The 25,709-nt window shown below is 55.0% G+C and overlaps 7 protein-coding genes across 7 annotated transcripts; 3 read left to right on the forward strand and 4 right to left on the reverse strand.

Moving 5' to 3' along the window:
- Positions 1-4,134: 4,134 nt before the first annotated feature.
- B0T26DRAFT_679193 (uncharacterized protein) lies at positions 4,135-5,268 on the forward strand (the record flags this gene model as incomplete). The annotated part of the gene is made up of 7 exons (XM_060440320.1): positions 4,135-4,137; positions 4,196-4,374; positions 4,447-4,483; positions 4,579-4,783; positions 4,862-4,881; positions 5,008-5,119; positions 5,207-5,268. The coding sequence occupies 7 exons, from the start codon at positions 4,135-4,137 to the stop codon at positions 5,266-5,268; spliced, it is 618 nt and encodes a 205-aa protein (XP_060293131.1).
- Positions 5,269-6,849: 1,581 nt separating this feature from the next.
- On the reverse strand, positions 6,850-8,460 carry B0T26DRAFT_786602 (uncharacterized protein; the record flags this gene model as incomplete). The annotated part of the gene is made up of 4 exons (XM_060446783.1): positions 6,850-7,417; positions 7,497-7,561; positions 7,598-8,056; positions 8,216-8,460. 4 exons carry the CDS (start codon positions 8,458-8,460, stop codon positions 6,978-6,980), a joined length of 1,209 nt encoding a protein of 402 aa, XP_060293132.1. The 3' UTR covers positions 6,850-6,977.
- Positions 8,461-10,228: 1,768 nt separating this feature from the next.
- On the reverse strand, positions 10,229-13,023 carry B0T26DRAFT_874819 (uncharacterized protein). The gene has a single exon (XM_060448043.1). The coding sequence runs from the start codon at positions 12,721-12,723 to the stop codon at positions 10,417-10,419; it is 2,307 nt and encodes a 768-aa protein (XP_060293133.1). The 5' UTR covers positions 12,724-13,023; the 3' UTR covers positions 10,229-10,416.
- Positions 13,024-13,281: 258 nt separating this feature from the next.
- B0T26DRAFT_679195 (uncharacterized protein) lies at positions 13,282-15,982 on the reverse strand (the record flags this gene model as incomplete). Its single annotated transcript, XM_060440321.1, has 5 exons — positions 13,282-13,349; positions 13,398-13,412; positions 13,794-13,852; positions 13,907-15,785; positions 15,940-15,982. 5 exons carry the CDS (start codon positions 15,980-15,982, stop codon positions 13,282-13,284), a joined length of 2,064 nt encoding a protein of 687 aa, XP_060293134.1.
- Positions 15,983-16,520: 538 nt separating this feature from the next.
- B0T26DRAFT_679196 (uncharacterized protein) lies at positions 16,521-17,198 on the forward strand (the record flags this gene model as incomplete). The annotated part of the gene is made up of 3 exons (XM_060440322.1): positions 16,521-16,667; positions 16,745-16,802; positions 16,867-17,198. 3 exons carry the CDS (start codon positions 16,521-16,523, stop codon positions 17,196-17,198), a joined length of 537 nt encoding a protein of 178 aa, XP_060293135.1.
- A 2,564-nt stretch (positions 17,199-19,762) lies between these two features.
- On the reverse strand, positions 19,763-20,872 carry B0T26DRAFT_653537 (uncharacterized protein; the record flags this gene model as incomplete). The annotated part of the gene is made up of 1 exon (XM_060438464.1): positions 19,763-20,872. One exon carries the CDS (start codon positions 20,870-20,872, stop codon positions 19,763-19,765), a length of 1,110 nt encoding a protein of 369 aa, XP_060293136.1.
- A 673-nt stretch (positions 20,873-21,545) lies between these two features.
- B0T26DRAFT_652172 (casein kinase II regulatory subunit-domain-containing protein) lies at positions 21,546-22,749 on the forward strand (the record flags this gene model as incomplete). Its single annotated transcript, XM_060438341.1, has 2 exons — positions 21,546-21,704; positions 21,838-22,749. The coding sequence occupies 2 exons, from the start codon at positions 21,546-21,548 to the stop codon at positions 22,747-22,749; spliced, it is 1,071 nt and encodes a 356-aa protein (XP_060293137.1).
- Positions 22,750-25,709: the final 2,960 nt, after the last annotated feature.

A 25,709-nucleotide genomic window follows, 5' to 3' on the forward strand; every position in this document is an offset into this window, starting at 1 on the left:
AGCACCGCATTTCAGCTTAAACTCTCCTTGGTGACAACCTAGGGCTTGGTAAATGCCCAGGCTTGGCAACCTGAATCTCCCGGGTTTCGTTCTGAAAGTGTGACATCCAGACAGGAAAAGTTTACCCCGCAGTTGTTGGTGGGAGAAAACTTCTCCCCAGCGGGTGACGGGGCTCTGATCGCCGCCAAGCCAAGAATGACGGGGGCCGCCAGCAGTTAACCTTGGAACCCCACCAACTTCCAAACTGGACGTGAGAAGGACAAAAAAACCAAGACTTGTAGCATCAACCTATGGATGGAATGCAGCATCCACGAACCCGTCCCAACGTCGAGACGCAGCACTAACCGCTACCAACATATAAGCCTCGGCTTCTTATCTCCCTGCATGAGGACGTTGCAGACATCAATTTGCAAGTGCAGTTGAACACTGTGCGCAGCCTGAAACCACACCTCCCCACTACCTTGGCTAAGTGGCCTCGGGTGTCACGTCATAGGCCAGCACATCGGCAATCCAATGTAAAAGAGCAAAACCCCTGTCCCGACTTTGCCCGAGCCTTGGGGCTTTACACATGCTTTCCAGGGCAGTTTTCTTATAATTATTTTGAAATGCTACTCTGTTGCAAAGGAGCTGAGAAAGAAACACTGCAACCGGGGCCAATCCCGAGACGAAACAGGCCGACGGATTGCAAGGCCGCTTGGCGAGGGGCGAGCCAGTGAGCTCGGCAAGCGGTTCCTGGGGTTGTTCCCTTGCCTTCTTTACGTAACCCAGCAAGAACGTGACCCGGGGTAGCCCGAGGACTGGAGTCTGGAATGACATGTGATTTTTGCTTACTCCTGATTGGGCAGGCAGGGCGGCCAAACGAGAAACGTGGATAGATTGCTTTGCGCTTTTGAGGCGGCAAATGAGACCGAACCACGATGTCCAAACCAGGAAGGAAGTCACGCGGACAAAGGAGACAAAACACGGGGCGGTAAAAGTGAAAATCTCAAAAATCACAAGAGAGGCCGAGCTGAAGGTATGGGCCCAAAGAGACGAAGGCTACTACTGTTCACCAATTATGCTGCTGCTATGCACACAACCAGGAACACCCTTTGAGCTCGCTCAGGTACGTACTGTTATGCCTCGACCATCACGACTCCTGAAGATAAAATTCACCACGCATCCAGTTTCTACACTGCACCACACCTCGCACAGATGGCCCGCTGTCGTGATGCATGCCCGCGTTCGAACATCACGTCAAAGCCTCAATTTAGTTTTCGTGACGCATGGGATGAGAGCCCGACAAGAACGCCAAGACATGTCCGGCCTAGCTTATCATTGTCGGCAGCTGCAGGCCAAGAGTCAAGGCAGATGCTGTTAGTGGGCCGTCCTCGAGCCGCCGGCGTCAACAAGCCGATGCCAACTTCGTCAGCTCGTCCCAGGAGAACTGCCAAGCACGTTGTGCGCACACCATTCCACGGCGAAAATCCTACTGAACGCCTACAACCCACGCCGCGACACGCTGTCGGTTCCCTCCCCGGTTCCGACAATGCTTTATCACGGGCGCCCTTATCATACCAGTAGACCATAGCGTCGTGCTTTTTATGGCGGTTTTCACGGCTATTGTTGTTTGTGAACTGTGCTCGCCGGAGCCGGTATCTATCTGTAGGCGGACCCAGCACACTCGCGTTTTCCAAATTTGTCGAAGGCTGCATTTTCTGCGTATTAGATCCCTTCTTGTTGTCCAATTTCCCGCTATCCTGCATGACAACCCTGCGTTTCTGTTCCGGGTTTTCCCATCCCATGGCCTCTGACATCAGCGCCCAAACAAATTCCATCTTTTTCGTTGTGTCTACTTGGCCTAGGTAGGGGCGTATTTTTCTCCCCTTCCGTTGAACCGGTAAGCGGGTACGGGAACTCCCCCCAAACCCGCGCGCGGCCAACGGCCGCCCCTCTTGCCCCTCCCCCCTGATTCATTTTCTCAATCAACATCTGCCGTATGCCGATCGCCCCCGACATCCGCCGACTCGGGACTTCTTGGCCCGACCAAATGACTACCATTGCTAGTTCTTTACCCGACGTGCGCATTTTACAGCTACGCACACCCCCCCCCCCTTACCAGATTCGATTTTTAGGTGCTGACCCTCGGGAAGGAGGTCGCATGCATTCACAAATTCCATGATCTGCGAGGCCTCCAATATCAAGCCGTTTGCTTGTTTTTCTTTCACTGAAGTAGATTATCACTAAGATGCATGATCGAAGAATGACTGCTGTCAGTTGCCACCACTACTATCCTCTAAACTGATCCCGAATCCCGGCGAACCCCTGCGCCAAGACATTTGCGGTTGCGCAAGTTTCTTCGCTCACTCAATGCTAGCTGGGTACAGTAAGTACTGTACCTAGGCTGTAATTGTTCGCAGTTGCACGGATCTCCAGTGCTGTCTGAAATCCCCCCGGCGCGATATCACGCCACCATGGCTGCAAAACTGAAAATGCTACCGCGGGCGGTTGAGGGCAGGCCGAATTCGGATATGGGGTGGCCGATATCTACCTGCCCGGCACCACGTCGGCATCTACAGGCCACGCTGGAATACGTACCTAATCATGTGCCTTCCCCTGTCCCGTAATTCAGCTAGCCGCAAGTAGCTTCAGAGTCCAAGGAGAACAAGTCTGCGAATTTGTCTATCTAGAAACGGCCTGCCGCCGACTCGGTAGGTATAGCGACAGCAGTCTGGGACGTCTCTTTCTGATTCGGCGCCTGTCCCTGCCCGCCTCGGAAGCGCCGATTCCGCATGTCCTGCGTGCGGTCTGTAGGACGGGTTAGGACAAGCACTCGTAGGCGCTGCAACCGCGACTCGGACCGTGCCGGCATGTGTATGTGTGTGTACGTGTACGTGTATTGTGCTCGAGTCCCGGCTTGCCAATCATGGTGTTCAAGGCAGATGAATACTCCATGCTACTACATGGCACAGGCCTCGCCGATACCACTCGGTTGCCACTTATGGGCGCAACCGCGGGCCCCTCCCGTTGTGCTTTGTTCTATTACCGGCAATAACAGTGGCTGCCGAGTAGCGGAGCGTAGGTAATTATAATTATGAGTGTTGTTTAAGAGCATTATGATTTGGCAAGTATTAGCTCGAGGGTGTATTGGTATTCAAACGAAGGCAGGCGATTGGGTAGTCTGCCACTCGCTCAGGAACTGCGCAGTCCGGTCTGACCCGGCAGTAGAGATGCAGCTACCCGTTACATACGTATCTAGTATCGATATCAGAATATCTCCGACTCTTCCCGTCACGGCTCGACGTCGTTCTACCAACTCGGAGACAGGGGCATTTTGGCACAACTGCCGACTCTTTTTCCGTCACAAGAGCCTGCCACCCTCCATCAGAGCTACCATTGAAGTTCGTGCACTTCCCCCGGCGGCAACTTTTCCGGCGGCTAACTCGTCTCGTGGGCGACCGGGCCGCCATGATATACCGGGGTCCTGCATTGTTTGGGTCTAGGTAAATGTAACAACAAGGTCAAAGCAAATGGAAAAGGAGATATGTCACTCAAATAAGGAATGAAAAATAAGCTTTTCAACCCTGGGGAGTTATACTGCCGTCCGCTAGGCTCCAAGTACCTTGGATATCGAAGATGTAACTGCTACTTCTTCTTTATTTGGATGTCATGGAGCAGAAATCGGGACGGTGGCGGTCACCAGGCCATTAGACAATAGCAGCCAACCAGAATCGTTGAAATCGGGATTGTACCAAGAGCCAATTCGCCTAACTTTGACGATTGTGGAATCATAGACTGTGAAACCACGATATCTAGCGACATGGAAGGCAAACTACAATTCGTAAGAAAAGGAAACCAAAATATAAAAACAAAACAAAACGAAACGGGCCAAGACACGCTAGTTATGAAACCACTTTGGGAGAGGAGCGGGCGTCTTCATGCATATGCGGAGTCAGCTAGCTGGATTAGTAATAGCAACAAGGTCGGATGGTGTAGTTGGTTATCACGTCGGTCTAATTAGCCAGCAAGTCGAGGCGATATTTGAAGGTTTCTAGTCAATTCAAGGTCGTAGAGTTGAGAAACAAAGTAAAACTCGTTCTCCAAATCGCCGTCCCGCCTGAATCTTGCGAAAGGTGTCGGCTGTGAATAAAAGCCATGGTCAGTCCAAAGTCCCGGCTTTCCTGAGGCAAGGGCACAATTATACATGCTGCTCCAGCACCCTTTACAGCGCAACTTCCTGCAGGGTGCTCCGAACGCTCCTCTCAGCTTTCTCTACGCTTTGAATCCCATGGAGAGGTCTGCGGTAGACTTTTCGGTAGCCGTCGAGCAAGATGCCACGAGAAGAGAGCCTCCTGTCTCGGAACCGACCAGGCTGTGGCAGCAAGGAAGTCGATAGTTACTGCCGCTGTCCCAGCCCAGCGAGGGGTGGGTGTGCAGGCCAGCCTACTACAACTGTCACTTGGCTAGCTGTAGGAGATCGAGGATGCCGCCGTACACTTTGAAAGTGAGCTATTCCCTCAATGTGTACCGATTATTCCAACTACTAACATTTAACTCCCAACTTAATTAGAAAGCAACTTGCCCCTGAATACAATGCAGGCAACCCACTTCCCCCTCCCAACCCTGGTGGGTCCCCAGCACAGGGAGAGAAGCATGGTGCTCCACAACGAGAACCCCTTCTTCATGATCCGGGGTCTGAAGCCTCTATGGTTCAGCAAGCGCAAGAACGTGGTCATCTACCTCGGCATTGCAAGCTACGTCGCTACCAAGAGAGCGCTTACCAATGGAGATGCTACCGCCCTCCGTAAGTCGCCCGACTGACCCCAGAAATGATTTGAATGGACGTCAGCTACCTAACCATTGCAGTAATACAAATAACTAGATCACGTCACAAACATAGAGGTTTCGGACGGAGATGAGGAAAAGACACACAGGGGCCCCGCCAACAGGACCATTGCGATTAGAAGTCTGGCCTTGAGGCACTGACCCTCATCTAGTATATCTGCTTACCATGATTATAACCCCTAGCCATTCTACAATGACTTTGGCGAGATTGTTTCTTTCTACTCGCTCTCGCGGCCTGCTGCGAGCAGCAATTTCTTTCTCGCAGACATCAACGACATTGTGAAACAGATCAAGGGTAACCCCCCCCCCCGCACAGTCCGCATTCCTCCACCAACTCCCACTTAAAATCAACCCCCTTTTTTTTAAACTATTCCCGGCGCAGACTGCGGCTACGAAGAGCGGCCGCTACTCTTTGACACGCCAAGCAACGGCATGGTGATCTAGGCATCACGCTCGCGGCTGTGCAACAACAACAACAACAACAACAACTTCTTCAGTCTACGCCCGGCACGTCCCGCGCGCATTGCAGCCGACGTGGCGCGAGCTCTATGGTCATGCGGACGAGGACGAGGTGGTGCCTGTGCTTCCCCTGCTCTTTCTGTTAAAGGCTAGTCATTGAGTTTTGGTATTTTTGTCTTTGGCAAAGTGGGGTGGGGGGTTGTTGGTTTTAACTTGCAGGTGACTTGATGCCGTTTTCTTTTCTTATCAAGGTACGTACGTACCTCTATAGTCACCCCTGACAGCGTTTTTTGGCCAAATCCGTATTAGGCTTGAAACCTGAGCAGGAGCTGAGGCGCACTGAGCATCACTCTGAGCGGAGCTGAGTCCCAGGGATGTCCCGCTTATAGTTGCCGTATCCAAACTAATCCTAGTTTTGGGACACCAGCCCATAACGTCCTTTTTTTTTTTCTTACTAGTGCAATCATGTACCGTTACCAAACCAAGAAGAGCCACCGTTTGTATTCAAACTAGGAATTAGTATATACCACCTTGTCTATCTATTAAAAAAGACGAAACTCTACGAATGCGATATATAGATTGAAGTTAGTCACGAAAAAAGAGCCAATACCCGGCGGAAGCACGAAGCACAAGTCTAACATGAGAGGTTCTCGGATCCGGCTACAAGTGGCGCATCATATCTCGGCTGCTCTGCTCCACACACCCGAACTCTGAGCGGCCGGAGCCGTCAAGGTTCGGCATAACCATAGATTAGACCGAGAAGACTCGCGCCGTGCCGTGGTGTCAAACTCAATCGGCCGGCTCGAGTACAAATAGAACAAGAACAGTACAATTAATGAAAGGGCCACCACGATGGAAACAGAGGTCGCTCTACGACGCTGCAATGACCACCACGACCAAGATGCGAAGACGGATTTCGCAATCTTGTTAGAATAATCTAATCACCCCCAATTCTCCCGCACCAAAATGGTGACAACGATGGCAGTGAGGAGTTCGCAGTTTGTTTCGCAGCTATCGAAGAAAGGTGCTTGGAATCGTGCGGATAAGTACACGGCTATCACGGAGTGGTGCTAGTAGTGGTGACAAGAACTGCGTTGCCCATGCGTATATTGAGGCCCGCGACCGGCCGCCGATGCTGAAGTCGGTGTTTTGCTAGATTTCCATGCAGCTCAGTCTAATACATGCCGCGTGTGACGGGCCCCACCTAAGAGTAATCACTCATCTTCCAGCATTGCGAACATCCGGCGGAGTAGTGTCCAGCAGGAGTCCCTCTCCTTACTCAGAGGCACGGCACGAACCGTGCCCCCCAACACGCCCACCTTTCGAACCTCCATTGGCCACTGACCGCAGTACATCCATTCCAGACATGGGAAAGCAGCAGCATACTTTTCCCCCTCCCGGAGCATGCGGTTGCGATGTGCGCGCTCCCAAACTCTAAGGCTGCCAATCTCCAAACCGTCACTATTGTCTTCCCTCTCTGCCGCATGCTCAAAATCTCTAACCCTATCTAGCTCCGGCCGCTCCAGGGCGTCATTATCTTCCGCTGATGTCACATGTCGCTGCTCATAATACTCCTCCACATCCAGTCTAAGCCCGCCATCTAGCACTCGGTATGTATCTCGTGAGAACGCGAGCCTCTTGAGCTTTGCTAGCCTCTGAAGGCTAAACCGTACTGTGTTATAGTCGATTAACCACTAGTAGCGCCAGCCAAATTGACAGCCTGCACTTAAACAGATTTGCTCCAGCGATCCGATACTGCCGATAGCGGCTAGGGAGTCTGCGGAAATGATGGCCGTGTGTGGCTGGGTTCCCGGCTGGGTTCCCGGCTCGCTCCATACTAGCGAAAGGGAGGTGAGGTTTGACCACCTGCCATCAGAGAGAAGTGGAATAAGATGAGAGTCCATGAGCTGGGGTGAGGTGTCCCCGATGGAGAGCGTGTGAACATGTGGGTGGCATGAAATGAAGTCGATCATCGGCTGCACCGTTGTAACGTCCTTGCCATTAAGGTATGGTACGACAAGTGTCTCAAGGTCCCGTAGGGGTTCGCAGGCAAATAAGGCTTGTTTAAAGGCTGGCGAATTTGTGGAGGGTAAAAAGAGATGTCTCAGCGGTGCAGAAAGCAGCGAAGACCAGACTTGTACATCAGGATTGCAAAAGATGCCAGAAATGTTGAGGTACCGAAGACGTTTGAAGGTTAATTATCTGTTCATGACCGAATGAAAGAGATTGATCTCCCTTGTATGCATTGTAACTCAGGGTTAAACGTTTGAGGGTCGTGCTGCAACGTTGTAGGATAGTTGTTATCAAGGGTGACAGGCTTCTGTTTTCCCAGGCCTTGGCATCGGCATCGGCATCGGCATCGGCGATTATTTTGTCCTTGTGAGACTCTGCATTGTCGCAGAGGCGTATACCAAGTGAGAGTGATTCCAGTGGCACAATGAGTGGCGTCACAGGTGGCTCAGGACGATGCCCCTCCCAAATGCGAACCCCAGCTAACTTGAGGTGCCGAAGAGGCAGATTTGCAATGGCCGTAAAAAAGGGGCCATCGAGGCACAGTCGGTCATGCCACAATAAGGTCTCCAGGTGTGGCATTGCCCAATTTATGGCGGTTTGGATAGGAGCGCGGTATTCCGCAATGTAATTATCGGCTGCTTCCTTAGATAACTTGTTGCGGTGCTCTGGAGTTGGAACGTTGGCTGCACCCCCCCAAATGGAGTCGTAGAGATCGCCGTGTGCGTGAGCGACCCATTCTAGGTCAGGTCTAACAGCAGCTCTGCGAATACAAGATCCGATAAATAGAGGTTAGCTTCTGCGGCTTAGGTCATCGCGGCGCAGTCTAGTGATAGCCTCCTTCATAAGTAAGATCAAGAGGCGCCTTGAGTTTGGGCTGTAGTCGAAGCAGACATCGGCGAATTGACAGGAGCGAGCCAACTGTCTACAGTCGCTATTAACCAGGGCTAGAGCAGAGAGGGTAGCTTTATCATCTGCAATTAGGTCCGTAATATCGCCTAAGATCTCGGGTGGTAGGTTTAGAAGGATGCTCTTCGATGCGATCGGGTGACCTTCCATGGCCTTGGGAAGAAGGAGAGGCAGTCTCCCGTCCTTGTCTTTGCCGAATACATCTTTCTCGGTGCCGGAAAACGTAGAAATCATAAGCTCAGAAACGCCGTCAGTCATTGTGAATAGCAGTACCGATATGTTCCTAGCCAGATATTGTAGGAAAGAGCGCGTGGAGTTGGAAATGGGGAAAAATTTGACGGATGCGCTCTGTAGTTCGAGAAAGTAAAGAGTAGAATGGAATTCGTGCTGGCTACAGCAAATGCCTGGGACTTACCCCGCAGTCGAAATCAGCAATGAGTCACACCCTACTGCGTTGGTGTGGCGGCAACTGGTTGGGCAGATGCTTGCCTCGGGGGGGGGGCAGACCGCAAGACAAAGGTAGGGGAGTGCTGGGGTTGGTAGTGGTGGGCATTCGGTCTCCTGGATCGACTACCTACATTCGCTAGCTATCTTATAACCGGTAAAATGTGGGCTCTTCTGGCAGGAGACACAAACCGCAAATGGTTTGCCCCATAGAGCCTTGATATCTAGTAATTCTTATGTAAAGCACTACTAGAGTTGTTCGCATGCCCAACACGACCTGAATATCCGCGCCGACTTCCCTTGATCACAAAACCTTCAGAAGTAGCTGCTCATAGCGCAGCTTTGAAAAAGACCGCACGCAGACGACCCCCCGCAAGACCGCCGTCCTAACAAGATCAAATTCTGGCCCGTGATCAAAGTTGACAGTGGCTTAAAAGGTCTTGAATTGTCTGCCTCCCCAAGGTCTAGAGATGTAGAAAAGAAGCCACTATTTATACCTAAAAGATAAAACAAAGGAAATCTTGTGATGTTAGGAAGTGAGCGTCATAGAGGGCCTTTTAAGGTTCAACTCAGTTATGGCTCGGATGTGGCTCAATTTTCAGGTGACACAAATCGATGGGTAAACTTCACCACGGCAACTTTCCGCCGGAATTCTAGGACGGCCTGTCCAAAGTTCCGCTCACGCGCCGCGACACGTCCATAGATCAGCCCTCGACATCCCTCGCGATCCGATATACCCTTAGCCTCACTTCAGTAGCCCTCGCTTTAATTCTCTTAGGGAAGGCTAGCTAGGGTTTTGAAAGGGCAGGCCTTGATATAGACCCAATGTTACGAACCCCCGGTTCATACTGGGTAGGCTGCAGGAGCGGGGAGCTCCGGGCCTGCAGGGAAGCCCACAGGTGTGCAACCAATGGGAAGTTGCTCAGTGCATGAAGGGGGCTTGGCACTGAGCAGGAATAGTGCCCAGCGTTTTGGAGGTGCCCGGCACTGAGCAGAAGCTTGGTACTGGGCAATGAGAGCTGTGGGCAATGAGAGCTGTGCTCTTATTGGCTCACTCATAGATACATACGCTGACCGTAGCCACGGTCTTAGATAGAGCTTGCTTGGTTCTTCAAGCAAGCAATACACATTCCTTGTACTCATATAATTTGAGTACCAATCCAGTTTGACTGTATTACTCGTGCGACGGGAGCTTGCCCTGTGTTCAGTCTATTGGGTCGATTGAAAGAAATGGGGGACTTTCTCGGCTTTAAAAGGCGTTTAAGCCTTACGGTTCGCCCTAACGGCTTTTTTTGCCGAAAGAGGTAAACCCGCCCTAATCGCATTCCTCTTTTACAATCCTAATAGCCCATCTCTTCTCTAAAAAATACCAAGACGTGTGTATAGGTACCTTTTACGTGCAAGATGTCTGCTCTGGACTGGTCGCACAGAGAGGGTGGGGCAACCGCGTAACAACAGGCACGACCAAAGCGTATGAATTCCAAACCCGGGAGGCTGCAGTCAGATTAGTCTCATAATGTCCGGTGAGTGTAATTCCGGCCATATCTACCGATTACGCATGTATCTCCGAACTGGCCAATCCGCGAAAGCTGACCGGGAATCTCGTCGCAGAACCTAAAAACAATTTCGTTCCTAAAGGCAGTCGTGATGTAGGACATTTATACGAATTCGGTTTCATTCTCCGCGATTTGAGCAATTCCAGGCTCTTCTTCGTTCGTCTACTATTTACTCTAAACTAGAACCAGTCTAATCCGTTGCATCGGCCTCTGATTACATATCCACCGTCACAGTCCTGCCCAGGTACGCGCCACCTTCGCCGCGGCCCACGACGTAGATCTTGATGTGCACCGTGTTCGTCTCGACGTCGACCAGCAGCTGCTGCGTGATGGACCGCTTCTCCTCGGGGATGTTGGGCCACCCGTCGGGCCACGCCGGGCACGGCTCTGCCTCCTCCCCAACCACAAGCACATCATCATCACCACCGTCATCCCCATCCCCATCATTATCATCATCATCACCGTCATCCCCATCCCCATCCCCATCATCATCATCATCATCATCATCATCATCATCAGGAGGAAACTGACAAGAAGACCCCGCACCCCCGCCGCTCCAAAACGAGCCCTCGTTATCCGCGTCCAGCAGCAGCAGCGACTCCAAGCTCGCCTCCGTATACTCGTCGCTCCGATCATCACCAGGAAGGTAATACGCGTCCGCGTCGTCATCATCGTCCCGCCCCAGCAGCGGCAGGTTGATCCCACTCACCCCGTCCTCCTCGACGCGCACGACCTGCTCGGCGACGCGCGCCGTGGCCTTGCAGTTGAGGATGCCCTCCTGGCGGTCGAGCCGGTGCAGCAGGCGCAGCGCGCGCCGCCGCAGCACGGGGTGCCGGCAGCGGATGGCGGTCAGGTACAGCGGCAGGGCCAGCCCCAGCTCCAGCGACATGAAGAAGCGCATCGGCGAGTCCGTGTGCCGCGCCACGGCGCCCGCGAGGCCGACGATGCGCGCGAAGCCTGCCGTGTGCGCGTCCCACCGTGTCTCGGGACCGAGGAGACCGGCGCCGACGAGCACGTTGAGGACCGTGTGGTAGAGTAAGAGGGAGAGGACGGTCTTGCGCTGTTGTTGTTGCTGTTCTGGCGATGTGGGGTTGTTGTTGTTGGTGGTGGTGGTGGTGGTGGTGGTGGAGCCTTGGTGGGAGTTGTCGTAGGGGTTCTGCTGCCGTGGTGCTGTGCTGCTGCGCGGGTTGTTGGTTTTTCTGCCGGTGGCTGCTGGTGGTGGCGGCGAGAGCACGGCGGCGAGCTGCTTTTCGCGCCGGCGCGAATCCTGCAGGAGCTGCAGCCGCGCGGCCGCGTAGACGGCGATGGCGATCTTGCCCGTCTCGACCGCGTACGTGAGCACCATGAACTGGCGCATCATGCGGATCACCATCAGGCTCGCCTCGTCGAGGTCGCCGGGCGGCCTGTCGCTGGCGGCAGCCCACCCGGGGTTCGGCAGGTACGTGGCCCGCCCGCCCACGGCGTCGGCGAGCAGCGCGACCGTGGCGCTCTCGTAGTTGTACGGCACGCGCATGTCGCAGAAGACCATGGCTTGCAGGTCCAGCCGCTCGAGCGTGTGCACGGCGCCCTGCAGATCGGATGGCAGCGGGAGTGTGGTTTGTGCTTGCTGTAGGTCTAGCCGCTTGAAGCCCCGGGTGGCGCTCTCTAGATTGCTGTTTCCTGACGGCGGGGTGTAGGTTCGGTTCTGGTGCTGGTGCTGGTGCTGGTGCTGGTGCTGGTGCTGGTGCTGGTGCTGGTGCTGGTGCTGGTGCTGGTGCTGGTGCTGGTGCTGGTGCTGGTGCTGGTGCTGATGCTGGTGCTGGGGCTGGGGCTTTGTCTGCATCTTGATCAGGAGGTGCAGGCCGGCCTGGACGTGGACCAGGCAGTCGGACCAGCGGCCCGAGAGGTGGGCGGCGGCGGCCAGGGCGATGCTGACGACGGCGAGGGCGGAGGGGTTCTGGATGCCCCTGGCCAGCGAGATGGCGGTGTAGTAGTGCTTGGTGGCCTGCTGGGTGAAGAAGGGCACCAGGTCGGTGGTGTCGGAGTGGGCACGGGCGTGGGCGCTGCTGCTGGCGTGCCGGCCGCAGTGGTGGTAGTTATTGTTGACCCACTCCCAGCGACGGTGGAGGGCGCCGAGGGCGACGGCGATGTGCCACACGGCGGGCTCGGCATGGGAGACGCTCAGCATCTCGCGCGACCAGAACTCGGCGGGGAAGACGGAGCTCGTCATGGCGACGGTGCAGACACGGAAGAAGTCGAAGCAGGCGGCGTCCTCGACGGGCAGCGGCTCGCCCAGCACGCGCGACGCCGGGCCGACCACCTGCATCTGGCTGACGGCGATGGCCAGCGCCCGCCGCGACGGGTCCGAGATGGCCGTCGACGACGCGTACCCGTCGCACGTGCGCCCCGTCTGCGTGCACCGGCTGCACCGCGGCCGCGTCTCGTCGCACTTGACGCGCCGGATCTTGCACGTTATGCACCCCTTGCGCGATCTCTTGGGGCCCGTGAGCGAGTGCAGCGACGAGCTGCTGGGGCTGGACATTGTCGCTTGCCGCTGGCGAGTGGCCCGAGAGACACGCTGCAGCCGTGTTGCCTTATCTCTCGAGGGCGTGAGGCGTGATAACCACAGGTCCGTACCCAGCTGAGATAAGGCAGGGAGGCAGGCAGGTAGGTGTTGTATTCAAACCCAGAGGGAAATCGTGAGACGTTTGAAAGTTGAAGTGCTGCTGTCCAGCTTGAAGGATGCCGGCTAGTGCTGGATTATATCATGTTAATTAGCTGAGCCAGATATTTTCAAGACAGTCAATTATGCACCGCGTCACCATGGACCGTGGTGTAGGGCTGCAGGGGTGGTGGATGTTTCGGAAGGATTTGCATCGCCGTCGCCAAGACGAAACTGGGCTAATTAGCTCGTCTTCTTCCTTTTCGAGTCTCATACTCCGTACTTCGATTGGTATCGTGGCTGCGGACGCCACTAATCCCCGCCTACACTTCGGGATGCACTTCGGAAATACGGGAGCAGCAGCCAACAAGGGGCGGAGAGCAAAAGCATCCAGGGATCTATTTTTGGTCTAGTTACGGCGAGGAACTCTTGGACCAATTAGTTGGTCACGCGGGCGTATTTCGTTGGGCTATGGGTTGCGCTTGGCGACTGATTGTCTATCTGCACTGCACTGCATCACCAGCCACTCCACACGAGCCAATTGCCTGCCCTACCTTGGGCAAATTTGGCTAGAATCGGCAGTGTGCTTAAGTTTAGCCCCACTAGATTTTTGTTCCGAACTCGCTCCTTGGAAAAGAAGGAGAACCCTTCGGATACGAGCAACCCTGGGGGGGAAACTCGCAACCATGCCCGGAATTTGTCACTTTCTCCATCCTCGTGATTGGTTCTTCGGTGCTTATTATGGTATAGCTCATATCATATGTATGCACCGACTTTGGTTCGCCACTGCTACCACCTCCTCGCAATCAAAGGCTCAGGGGCACCTATACTGCGCCCGGCTGGTTTTGTTGCCATGGCTCCTGGGACAGGATGAGAGAGAGGAAAAACGCTGTAGGCGGGGCCTGTCAACACCATCTATCATGAGAGAATACGATACGGGACCAACTCACAAACGAGACTGATGACGGCCCAGACCAAAAGCTTGAAGTCGGACGTCGGAGGACACCACCTGATTCAGGGTGTCAGTATGGAACCGTAGCATTGTGTCTAGGTGGGTAATTACCGGTCGCCTTGGCTCTGGATGAAGCCGGACCAGAAGCACCACTGCGAGATGTAGTTGACGACGACGCACGCACCCGTGAAGCACAGGGCCACCGTCTCGATCTTGCGCAGGCCCTCTCGCATCAGGTCCAGGGCCATCTTCGACGGGGTCTGCCGCTCCCGGATCCGCATCGCCCGCTTCTCGAGCTGCCGGAACGCCACCGAGAACGGCCACACGGACAGCACACGGCCGAACCGGGTTAGCTCGGGGTCTTGCGCGTCGGGGACACCCGAGGTCGGAGGAGGCAGCGCGTTGTCTTCTTGGGCTTGGGCTTCCTCCGCAGCAAGTGTCGCCCGCAGTTGGTAGACTGAGTGAATTGGTTGGAGTTGTTCGGGCGGTGGTGGTTGAGCTGCCTGTTGTTGATCTGGCTGCTGTTGATCTGGCTGCTGTTGATCTGGCTGCTGTTGACCTGGCTGCTGTTGACCTGGCTGCTGTTGACCTGGCTGCTGTTGACCTGGCTGCTGTTGACCTAGCTGCTGTCGACCTGGCTGTTGTTGAGCTTGCTGTTGCGGCGCTAATGGTTGGCCCTGGGGGTCTTTGCGGCGCCGCGATGCTTTCTTCAGCGCTTCGTGGAGCCGGACAATGGTTCTCTTCCGCCTCCGGTGTCCCAGCGCCGCCATCAGATGCTCAGTCAGGCCCTCAAAGATTTTAATGCGGTACGCCTGCACCGTGGCACTGCCAGCCAGAGACAAGAGACTCAGCCACGAGAAGATACAGTGCACGAGCGCTCCGCCGTACATGCGGAGGGCTTCCGAGCCGTGCCAGTAGGGCAGGAGCGCGTCCAGGCTGTAGAAGCCGCGGAGCCGCCCCTCGTTGGTCGTCTTGTACAGGCTGTACATGCTCATGATCTGGATGATGATTTCGGCCACCGACATGGTCAGCGCCCAGTTGGCCAGGAATTGCCTCGCTTGCAACCAGGCGGGCGTCTCCCTGTAGTCTTGGTCGGCCGGGACAGCCAGCGCTGGGTGTGCGTAGCCGCGCAGCCGCGCGATCTTCTCTGCGAGCCAGCCCGAAAACACCAAGTCGAGGAAACAGATGATTCCGACGGCGCTCGGCCGGGCGCACAGGACCAGACCCAGAAAGCCGACGGGGATGTCCGAGTACCCTAGCGTGGCCCGCCACTTCCAGGCTGTATAGAAGTTGCCGAGGACGAACGAGGCGCCGTACTGAGCACCGCCGATGACCGATCTCCCCGATCTGTGCACCTTCCGGCTCGCCAAGCGGTTCATAGAAGGAACCTGCAGGAGGGCCCAAAAGAAGCCAATCTCGAAAATGGTCTCGACGACGGACACGAGGTTGTCGGCGACAAAAGACACCATCATCTCGGTGGTGGACTGGCAGCGCTGCCTCAGCGCCGCATCCGACGGGACGACGGTCCAGTTCCACGGCTCGATCCACTCGGCCCAGTCGAGCGGGGCCATGCCGCCGAAGTAGACAAACGGCTCGCGCCAGGCGGACCCGTTGCACAGCGTCGCCGTCCAGTCGCCGAGGTCGAACGGCTCGTCGACTGTCGCGCAGCACCCGCCCGCGTTCGTGGCCGAGAACAGCCAGTCGTCGGGCGAGATAGAGCACGCCGCCGTGGCGTTGAGGACAGGCCATCCGGGGATCCGGCAGGCTACGTCGCCAGGACATGCCGATGGCCCTGAATAACACCAGTCTGGCTGCCACTGCACCCGTGTTATCTCCCAGAGGGCAGAGCACCGTGACGACGACGGGCACGTTGACGACATCGAGCCGGCCGGGGGAGGGACGCCGCAGCCGTCTAGGAAGCACGAAGGTGCCGAGGAGAGCAGGATCGAGTACTGCCGGTATGTGATGAGGGAGCCGCATTGCGCTGAAACTTGGCGGCAGAATAAAAGGATTAGAAAAGTCGGGAACAACGTGAGACGCCCCCCGCCGTGGCGACTCGACGGAAAGGAGGTCATCGTTCGAGGGACTGAGAGATTCGCAGTTGAGCAAGCAGCATTGACCGCCCACCTTGACCCGGCAATTACTTGGTAGCTGGTCGACGAGAAAAGGGGAAACAGCAACGGCCATTCCATCAACTACCAGCAGTCCAAATAATAACCACAACCCCCTCACTGCGGCTCTAGTCTTGTCGCAACTGCCTGAGCATGGGCACAGCCATTGCGCCTCCGATGCCAAGAAAATAACCATTTCAGCTCAGCAAGCCACTTTAGCAATTATTACAGCGTTTTGTTGACAGAGTTCCATTATTGACACGCGCTTCGGTCTCCAGCCTGAGCAATCCCGGAGCCGACGGCCAATGGCCGTACACCATAGGCGTCGTCGTGCCTGAAAAGGAAGTGCGGTCAACGAGCTGTCGCGCTCTTGCATAGTCGCCTGTCCCCAGCCTTGTCTAACCCAACCAATGAGCCGCCGACGGTCATCACGAGACCAGCTAGTACCGGAGCGAAAGGAGTTATGAAAGCTGCCGATCGATTCGAGAGCCTCGCGGAGGGTTCCGTGTGCGAGATACAAGACGGCCATGCACCCGCACACACGGATACGTAAGACGTTACGTAGGTCGAGGAGTTTGCCGGCTTCTCTCCCTCCAACACACTGGCAGCTTGCCATGGCCTCCCAACTCTGGCAGATCAAGTGCCGCCAGCTGGTATTGCTGGCGTTTACCCTCTCTCACGTCTTTCGGTCAGCAAGAGCACAATCCGCCGCACCCACAAGCAGCGCCATCGTAGCCGTCGGCCATCTGCCAATCTGCGCTGTTAGTTACTACCATCTCTCTTTGACCCCTTTGCGTCTCACCATCCACGATAAGGCTAATGGCTGACTGTGTGCAAGCAAACATGCATCACCGCCGCCTTCTCCTTCTGCCACTGTCCGCTTGGCGACTTTAGCTGTAAGTGCAACCACCACACCACAGCTCTCTCATCCTAATCACCCACAACCCTCGGGCGGGCCAGGCTTCTGCCGCTGCGCCGACGTGGCCGCCTTCGCCGGTAACTGCACCAGCCTGCGCTGCACGACGGAGCAGCTCAGCCAGGCCGCCCGCGACGCGCTGGACGTTATCTGCCCCAAGCCCGCCGCGCCGTCGTCCACCACGTCCTTCACAACGTCGTCCATGACGCCGCCGAGGCCGACAACGACAGTGTGCTGCGGCGGCGGGAACTACACAAACTCGACGCCGACCAGCAGTGTCGTCACTGCTGGCGGAGAGACTGTCCAGGCAGCGTCCGCTAGGATATCGGTGGTGATGTTGGCGGTTGGGTGTCTGGTTAGCGGGACCTTCATCTAAGGACAGGCGCGTGGATGGTCATTGGTCGTCGAGAGTTTCCAAGCAAAGGCGTCGACAACGTGCTTAGATACCTACTTAATAACCGGGACGAGTGGGATAATTATGCATCTTACAATCGTCGCCTATCAGAAAGACATTTTTTCAAGGTTCTATGGACTGTGATAAAAATTCCTATTAGGTTTCGGGGGATCGATTAGTTCAGAAATGATGACGCCACGAGTACGGAGTAATCCGTAGATGGACGGACTTGCACTTACTGGCCATATTTGGCGCTGATCTGACAACAAGCAGGCAGGGAAACCTGCCGGCCTATGAAAGAACAACCTTCTTATGACATCAAGTGCACCCTTTCAGATCCATGGCGGTAGAATACTGAATGCAAGAAGATATAGGTAAGGTACCTAAGTATTCGTAGAAGAAAAACAAGCCCAGTTCGACAACTCTGTACTAATTAGTCGTCATCTATACATCTCAACTACAAGCAAAAAGAAAAAAAAGGTCAATGCTAACAAAATACTAAGCACCTCGGCCATTGGCTGCCGAGCTCCACCCGCTGCTGTTATACGTGTATGCACTGAAGCAGCTCGCTACCGCAAGGACCCGTTAATGTCATGGACGGCGTCGCCAGTTCTCAGCTCGCCCCCTGCACCCGACACTAGCGTCCCCTCATGTTGGGCATTTAGTTCTAAGATGCAGCTCTCCAGGTTGTAAGGCCTGCCGTTGATGACTGTTCGACTCTTTACCCTCCGGGGTTTGAATTCAAGAAGGTAATAAATTTCGAAAAGTTGCAAATGAATGCGTGGCAGAGGTGTTTAGTCTTGTTTGTCAAGGTAGATACGAGCATACGTCCGTCTTTAGAGGTTTTCAGTAACCCGCTTGAGTAAGTTGAATCTTGAGGGTTATGATAGGCTGGTTAATCCCGAGTGTTTGCTGCTGCACGGCTCAGCCCCGGATGCACTTCTCTCACCCCCGGGATAGTCCCACGCTGCTACTCCGTACATCTTGTTTCATTGGCTGATCTTGGAGTTATTGCTAAACTGAGATGTTCAAACCAGAGATATAGCCACGCATTGAATCGACAAATAGAGACCTCCCAATCTCTCCCCTTATTTACCGATTTAGACATGACTTCCATTTTGCTACGAGTTTGCTGTCTTTGCATGTCCCATGCAGACCCCTTGCCGTAGAACAAAACTAAGGAGGTGCACACTGCCCCGTTCTGTGCAATGGACATGCAGGGGTTAGACCATCACGTCCTATGAGAGACCTAAACCTGGGGCTGTACGACCCTGGGTACTGCTTCCGGGGGTTGAATACCTAACATAACAGTGAGCTAGACGCGTGATCAAGCGCCATCGCGCCATTAGCGGAGATTCAGACCATCCTATCATTTTCTATTGGCAAAATCCTATTCTTGGACCCGTCATTTAATCCCGTGGCCCCCCCGCGCGTGCATGCATTGGTGCAGTTAGCAGCCCCCCAGGCCGTCGCGGGCGCAGAAGTCTTCCACATCGTGTGCCAGCTGTTCATCCTCGCCGAGACGGCCAGGTCGCTGTTCTTCCTGCCCTCGAGCGCGTTCGTGGCTACGTGGTCTGCCAATTTCCCGCATCTCGGGTGAGGACTAGTTAGCCGTCGAAATGAGAAAGGAAAATAAACCATACCGAGGGGAACAAGAGCCAGCTTCAACTTCATCCACGATTAGATGGCTTGCTACTAGAACAAGTGCCGACAACGTGCTTAAAATAGGCAACACCACGGATAGACTGTGTGAGATATACTGTCACGACTTTTTGGTTGGGAATCGGGATACCCTGGCGTCCTAATTACCACTGCGGTTAGGAAGCGAGAGAGGAAACATTGATTAAATGAGAATTCCGGACTCAAAAGACTGTGCATGCCGGATTGCCGAAATCTTGGACATTCAGTCTGAGTCGTGAGGCACGGATTGCCGAAAGGGATGCTTGGGCTGAGAAATGCTGCGTCAGTCATAGCTGGCTGCAGAGGGATGTACTCGTCTACCAGAAAAAGGGCCAATGCAGTGGAGACAGTTAAACGGCAAGCAAGAGGGCCTCGAAAACAACGGGTTCGCCCGGGCTTGGGACGGTGCTCATCATCCCTGATTAATTTACACCGCACACCCTTTATCACCATTCTATAATCTCTAACTGAAAGTACCCACAAGTACCTCTCATGACGCCAGCCGGTAATATTTGGTTTTGACATGAAGAGGCGGGATTAACAAGAACTGTGAAAACGTCGAAGAGAAGCATGGTAGAGGCTAGAGAATGAATCAGCCCGTGAGTTCGCTTCAGGGATATGTGTTTTGTATATACAATTATATAGTACACGATCAAACCATAGGTGATACATTATGCCTTGTGGATATGCCAGCACATGATAAACCGCCCCCTATAGGCGGTTTACTGCGCCCTATTACAACTACGTAAAGGCGTGACACAAACTTCAAGTGCCCAGCCTAAACGGGATTTGCGTTCAAGACTCGGACCTCGTCGAAGTGGTGGGTAGCAATTGCACAAGGCAAGCTTCGTCGGACAGCCTGTGCCTCACCGGAACCACCAATTAACAGACCCGTTGAGCTGGCCGCTGCTGCCCACGCTTTTCACGCTGTGCCACCACCTCTTGGGGATGAACAGCACGTCTTGAGGGTTCACGAGCACCTCGAGCATGTCGGACGGGACCTCGTCGCCCCACACCGACTCGAGAAGAGCGCGCCGTTCCGGGCCCTGCATCATCTCGTCGCCGCGGAAGCCGAGGGTGCGTGTATAGCCCAGCCCGGCCCGGACACTGTCGTAGACCTGGGCGCCGCGCTGCGGCGGGAGCATCCGGACCAGCTTGGAGCTGCACATCTGGCAGAACAGATTGGGGTTCGGGTCCTTGTGCCACGGCGTGTACGTCGGCTCCAGGCCGATCCAGATGCTGGAGTCGTAGATGTCGCCGTTACCGGCCTCTCTGACGAGGTCCGGGGTGGGGACGTCAGCCTGCAGATCTGGGGGCAGCGTGTTTAGAGGAGCCTGCGCAATGTACAGCTGGTCAATGTACTGGTCTGGGCTGGCGGACGCCTTGTTGTATTGCAAGCCCGCGTCAAGGAGCGCCAATGGGGCGTCGAATCGCAGAAACCGGGTGTCTGCGTCCGAGTACGGAGCCTGGGGAAGGGACGAGACCAGCTCCCGTAAAGCCGCCGCCATATCTTTGTGCAACGGCCCGCTAGACTCCGACAGCCAGCTCAAGAAGGCCGAGAGACGGGAGCTGCCAGAACCCGTGGCCCATTCTGCGGCCGGCGGCAGAACGAGCTCAAATGGCAGAACAAGACTGTGATATTTGTTCCATAATGGCGTCAAGAGAGGCGTCCCGTTCTCTGACGGAGACGCCTGTGTGAACCACTTAGTGAGGGCGGGCAGATTGACAGGCGGCGTCTGGTGGTGGACATTGGCGGCTGCAGCGAGTGCATTTTCTAACTGTGTTGGGGGTGGCCTGTTGGGGCGTATGACGAGCGGCTCTTTAATGTCGAAAGCTTCATATTTAAACTTTGCGACATCAACCGGCGCAAATGCCTCGTGAGCTGTGGCGAGGCTGCGAAGGCCGCCAGAGGCGCGGGGGTTCAGGGCAGAAATACGGGCTGATCTCGTCGCACATCTGCATGATGTGTGAAGCATCATAATCTGTTGGGTTGCGCGAGCTGGTTTTGCCAGCCTCTCCAGCGCTTGGGACGCACTGCCCTGGATTGCGTTCGCTGTCCCGCACCCTTTTGGGCCGAACTTTTGCCATGGGAGGGGATTCATGCCCAGCAGCAAATAAAATTAAAAATTCCTGGCACGTGACACAGGCCTGCAGAATGACTTGGGCTTGGGCGGCAAGAGGGGCGGCTGGAGCCTGGAGGCCGTAAAATTCAGGCCGCACGCAGGCGCGGGGCTGAAGGACGTTTGGCGGAAAAAGCACAGACCAGTGTCCCGCCAGAAATGAGGGCAGCAGCCTCCGTCTCCAGCGAACCCAAACCCAAAGCAAAAAAAAAGGCAACCTTGGAAACACAAACAAGGGCGTCTTTTGGGGGCAGCAGCAACACACGGGCACCATCTCAGCTTCTAGACGGCAGCCACGGTGGAAGCCGATCCAGACACCCGTAACCCGCGACTGCGCAAGCCTCTGCGCTTGATCATGCCCGCATCATAGAACGACGAGCAGCGAACGCGTCGGCCGGGAAGCAGCCAAGTCTACCTCGCCCCCGACAGAACCCAATCCTCGTCGTCGACACCGCTCGAGCCCTTGGCCCCCCTGCCCTCCCGCCCAGCAGCACTACGCCGTCGCCACCCCCGAGCGCAAGACGCCAGCATGTCCACCTCCTCCGGTACTCCCGAGTCCTGGATCTCGTCGTTTTGCTCCCTGCTGGGCCACGAATACTTTGCCGAGGTGTCAGAGGAATTCATTGAGGATGACTTCAACCTGACTGGCCTGCAGACCCAGGTCGCCATGTACAAAGAGGCCTTGGAAGTAAGTACATGTCGTGCCCTCTCGGTTTCGCTGTCTCTATGCCTATTACCCCCACCACACCCCTCCTCCCTCCCCCTCTCGCCCGCCCCTCGTGCGCTCGGACTAGGAGCTCATGCAATTCCTCCCTTCGAAGATGATCCTCGACGTCGAGCCAGAAGACGACGATGACGAAGAAGACGAGGAGGAAGATGAGGAAGAAGATGTGTCGGGCGATGCGCGCGATGAGCCCGGCGGCCGGGCAGCCCAGGCCGGCGAGAGAAGACACCACAGCCGTATCGCTAGCGACCTCTCCGTGATTGAGTCATCGGCCGAGATGCTCTACGGACTGATCCACCAGCGCTTTATCTGCTCGAGGGCCGGCATACAGCAAATGTCGGAGAAGTACGAGCTGGGCCACTTTGGCGTATGCCCGCGCACAAACTGCAACCAGGCGCGGACGCTCCCCGTCGGCCTTTCCGATATCCCGGGCGAGGACACGGTCAAGCTCTTTTGCCCGTCGTGCCTCGACGTCTACGTCCCCCCAAACAGCCGCTTCCAGACGGTCGATGGTGCATTCTTCGGCCGCACCTTTGGTGCCCTTTTCCTCCTCACTTTCCCCGAGTACGACCTGACCAAGTCGGGCACAGAGAGCATCACGAACCTCTCGCGGCCCAGCAACCCCCCCGGAGGCGCCGACGAGTTGCCTATGATTAACGGCGTGTATGCTCGTAACGTAGCGCCGGGCCTTGGGCCAGGCAAGATATACGAGCCCAGGATTTACGGATTCAGAGTGTCAGAGCTGGCGCGCTCGGGACCTCGCATGCAGTGGCTGCGCGATAAGCCTGCGGACATCAAGGCGCTTGACGAAGCCCGCCTGTTTACCGAGGACCAAGGTGGCGATTCGGAAGATGATGACGAGAGCATGATTATGAACGGCCGGCCGAGCGGGCGGAGACGCGCGCCATTGAACGCGAGATCTCGACAGCAGCAACAGCAGCAGAGGCAGATAGGGAACGGGAGCCCAATGATGGTGGAGGCAAACGGCGGTGTCGAGTCAGAATTGTAGTCTTCAGCGTCGTCGCCCTCTGCACGCCACAGCACGACAGGCGCGCCCTAGTATCCCTAATAAAAAGCATGGCAGAGAACCTACCTATTTACTTGTTCACCCGACACGGCCTCGTCGTCAGTTTCGGTAAATAAAACCACTTGGGCCCCTTTATTTGGCTGCGGAGAGAGGAGATAACAAAGGAGAGAAAACAACTCCCGATTGGATGCGAATTCCGGCGCCGAGTTTGACCTTTTTTAATAAAGAAAAAAGAAGAATAAACGGAACACGGCATCGACAACAGTAGCAACCACACGAAGCAGACTTTCCCTCCCTACGTTTCTCTTCCTCACCGCAGCACCACTATCCCCATCTTATTTTCTTCTGTTTCCGCATCTCTCAGGCTTCATCTTGTTACTCAGCATGGATCGGCGTTGTTTCCTTCACGTTGTTGGGTTTTTGTTTGGCCCCCGGTGACGAGGGAACGGCGGGCGGTGTAGCGCGTTGTCGCTACAAGCAAACGAGTAAAAGCACACTAAACAGACAGGCAGAGGCGGGTAAGGGGTATAAGAGTGGGCGTGTTGGTGGGATTTGGCTAGGTCGGTCTGTCTTGCTTTTGGGTTCCTGGCTTCTTCTGCCATCCACCCCAGCAACACCAGCCGTATAGTGTTATCTTTTCTCTCGCACGTTTTGTGTGTGTTTTTGTGAGAGCGAATAAAAAAGAGAGAGCATTACCATCAACGAAGCAAGAAGGAGAGTCACAGGGGGCCATGGTTGTGGTTGTGGTAGGCGGTGACATCGGACCAAGGAGGTAGAGGTAGTCTTCTTCTAGCTTTGCGGCGGCTCTGGGGGCGTGTTTTTCTCTTTCTTTTCCGTTTTCATCACATACATAGACTGCGGGAAATGTAAATTCTTCTTTTCCTTTACTTCAGTCGACTGTCCAGCCCGAAAGCGGTTTGTCTTTCTGGCTACCTGGGCAGGTAGTAAATAAGAGCAGTCTTTCATCACGGCATCATACTTGTTTGCAATACGATGCTGAGATTGCGATCACAAACAACGATATGGCAGCGGCAGCAAACACAGTTTGGGGGAAGTGAAAGAAGAAGAAGGGGGAGGGGTTATAGTTATAGTCTTTAACTGCTGCCACCTCTGGCTCAGCGTGCGTGGAAACAACTCAGGAATCTACTGCCATCATCAGCCTCTCCGACTTGTCCATTACGATCGTCAAGGCAAGATATGTGCCCAGACAAGACATACTAGCGGCCAATTCTTTTCCCTATGTTTCTCCCGGCCGCGGCCACGTTGCCGTCCTTTTGGGGGAGGGGAGATATACCACCTGGCTGGGACCGGTCTGTTACTAACAGTCGAATGCATATAGCTTTTGGCATACGTAGGTGAAGATGCTGAAGTTTGAAGTACATGAGTTTTACTGTCCCAACTTCGTACGAACCTGAGTCGGTAAAGAGGCTACTATCTCTTTTTGGTACTCCGCTCTGAAGAGTGTGTGGATGTCAGGGGCGGCTGTTTTCCACAATTCGTTGCAAACGGTGACCCAGCAAGGACAGGAATGTCAGAAAAAGGCAAGGAATTTGTTCAAGTCGACGTGGTCGGGCTCGGCAAGACTTTGCCTGGTTGCTGAAAAACACGGGCTTTTCTTTTTCGTCCGTCGCCAGTCCGTTCGTCCGCCCGTCCGATCTTGTAAGCAAGATAGACCATCACCTCGGAGTACCCGTCTCAACATTATTGTGAGGCCTAACTCGGCTCTCGGGTCCTTCCCGCGTATAGCTCGTCTTACGGTCTCGTCTGCGCGCCACGGTCCGGTCAGAGACGGAACACCCTGAACGTATGTGCCGCGCGTCATGTCTGATATCGTCGACCAGCTTGGGGCTCGGAAACGCGTGACTCCTTGTCAAACCTCTGAGCTGATGTCGAAAAAGGGAGAAATATGTTGACGGGCTCGTCGCCTTCTGATCATCGTTTTGTAGGCCGTGACTAGGTTCATCTGCTGGCCGTCGCCTCTACCAGATCCTAGTTCAAAGTGTATTCCCATGGTATGAGCGAGCTTTCCATTGACACTTGCCGCGTAGTATAGGGGCCAGTCATGTGATGCTCATCCGTGGAAGTAAGAAGAGAAAGTGCTTTGGAGAGCCTGTTGTAAATATGAGTGGGAATGGGCTAATAGGAGATATTTTGGTAGGCAACTCATAGCGTCTAGCGGGTCGGAACCCGGGGGCTTGATGAGGAAGACGGCCCCCCCAACAGGTGACATGGCTCGCGGATCCGTGGCTGCGCCTCATCCATCCCAGTGGTGCCCTGCAGAAAAACTACTAGTACCGGCCCGCCGACCCCAGCACATGGGCCCCACCAGTGCTTGTTTGTCGCCGCAAGAGGGCTCCATCGACCAACAAGCTGCCTCACTACTGCAAGGCGGGAATGGTAACTACCTTACATATATATGTAGGTAGGTAAGGATGGTAGCCAGCTCAGTAAGCTGTTTCGGGGGTTGTGGGTGGCATAGACTGGCCGGGATGACGCAGGTAGAGAATTATCTTCATCGTGTGATACTCCTCACCAATAACACTGCAGACTCAAAGTCATTGACGAAGCGGTATTTCGGTGGTTCTGTCTCCGGCATGTCTTTAAAGGGCGCGGGTTGCTGGGCATTGCCAAGCAATTATTTCCCCGTCATGTACTAGTAGTAGTATTGCTACCTCCATTGTCCATTGGATTTGGGGTCTCGTGTGTGCGTTCGGCTCGCTCCTTCCAAAACGAGCAAAGTCACCCCAGTAGTCCGGAATTGGAACGTTGTCCAGCAGCTCCAAAACTTCCAGGGCTGCTCGGCTGCCAAGCATGTGGCGGCGCACAGTTCAGTTTTCGGTTTTTCCGCAGATGTTCGGTGAGCATAATACCACTCTGGTTGACAGGAGCCTTCAGACAGTAAAAGTTCAGAAAAAAAAAACGCCTGTTGGCTTCCAGAATAC

The sequence above is a fragment of the Lasiosphaeria miniovina genome (genome assembly GCF_030549165.1).
Source record: "Lasiosphaeria miniovina strain SMH2392-1A chromosome Unknown B0T26scaffold_6, whole genome shotgun sequence".
In the NCBI taxonomy this organism is placed as follows: Eukaryota; Fungi; Ascomycota; class Sordariomycetes; order Sordariales; family Lasiosphaeriaceae; genus Lasiosphaeria; species Lasiosphaeria miniovina.

Excerpts from the sequence above, each read along its gene's own strand:
- B0T26DRAFT_874819 (XM_060448043.1), bottom strand. The coding sequence starts at position 12,723 with ATGTCCAGCCCCAGCAGCTCGTCGCTGCACTCGCTCACGGGCCCCAAG.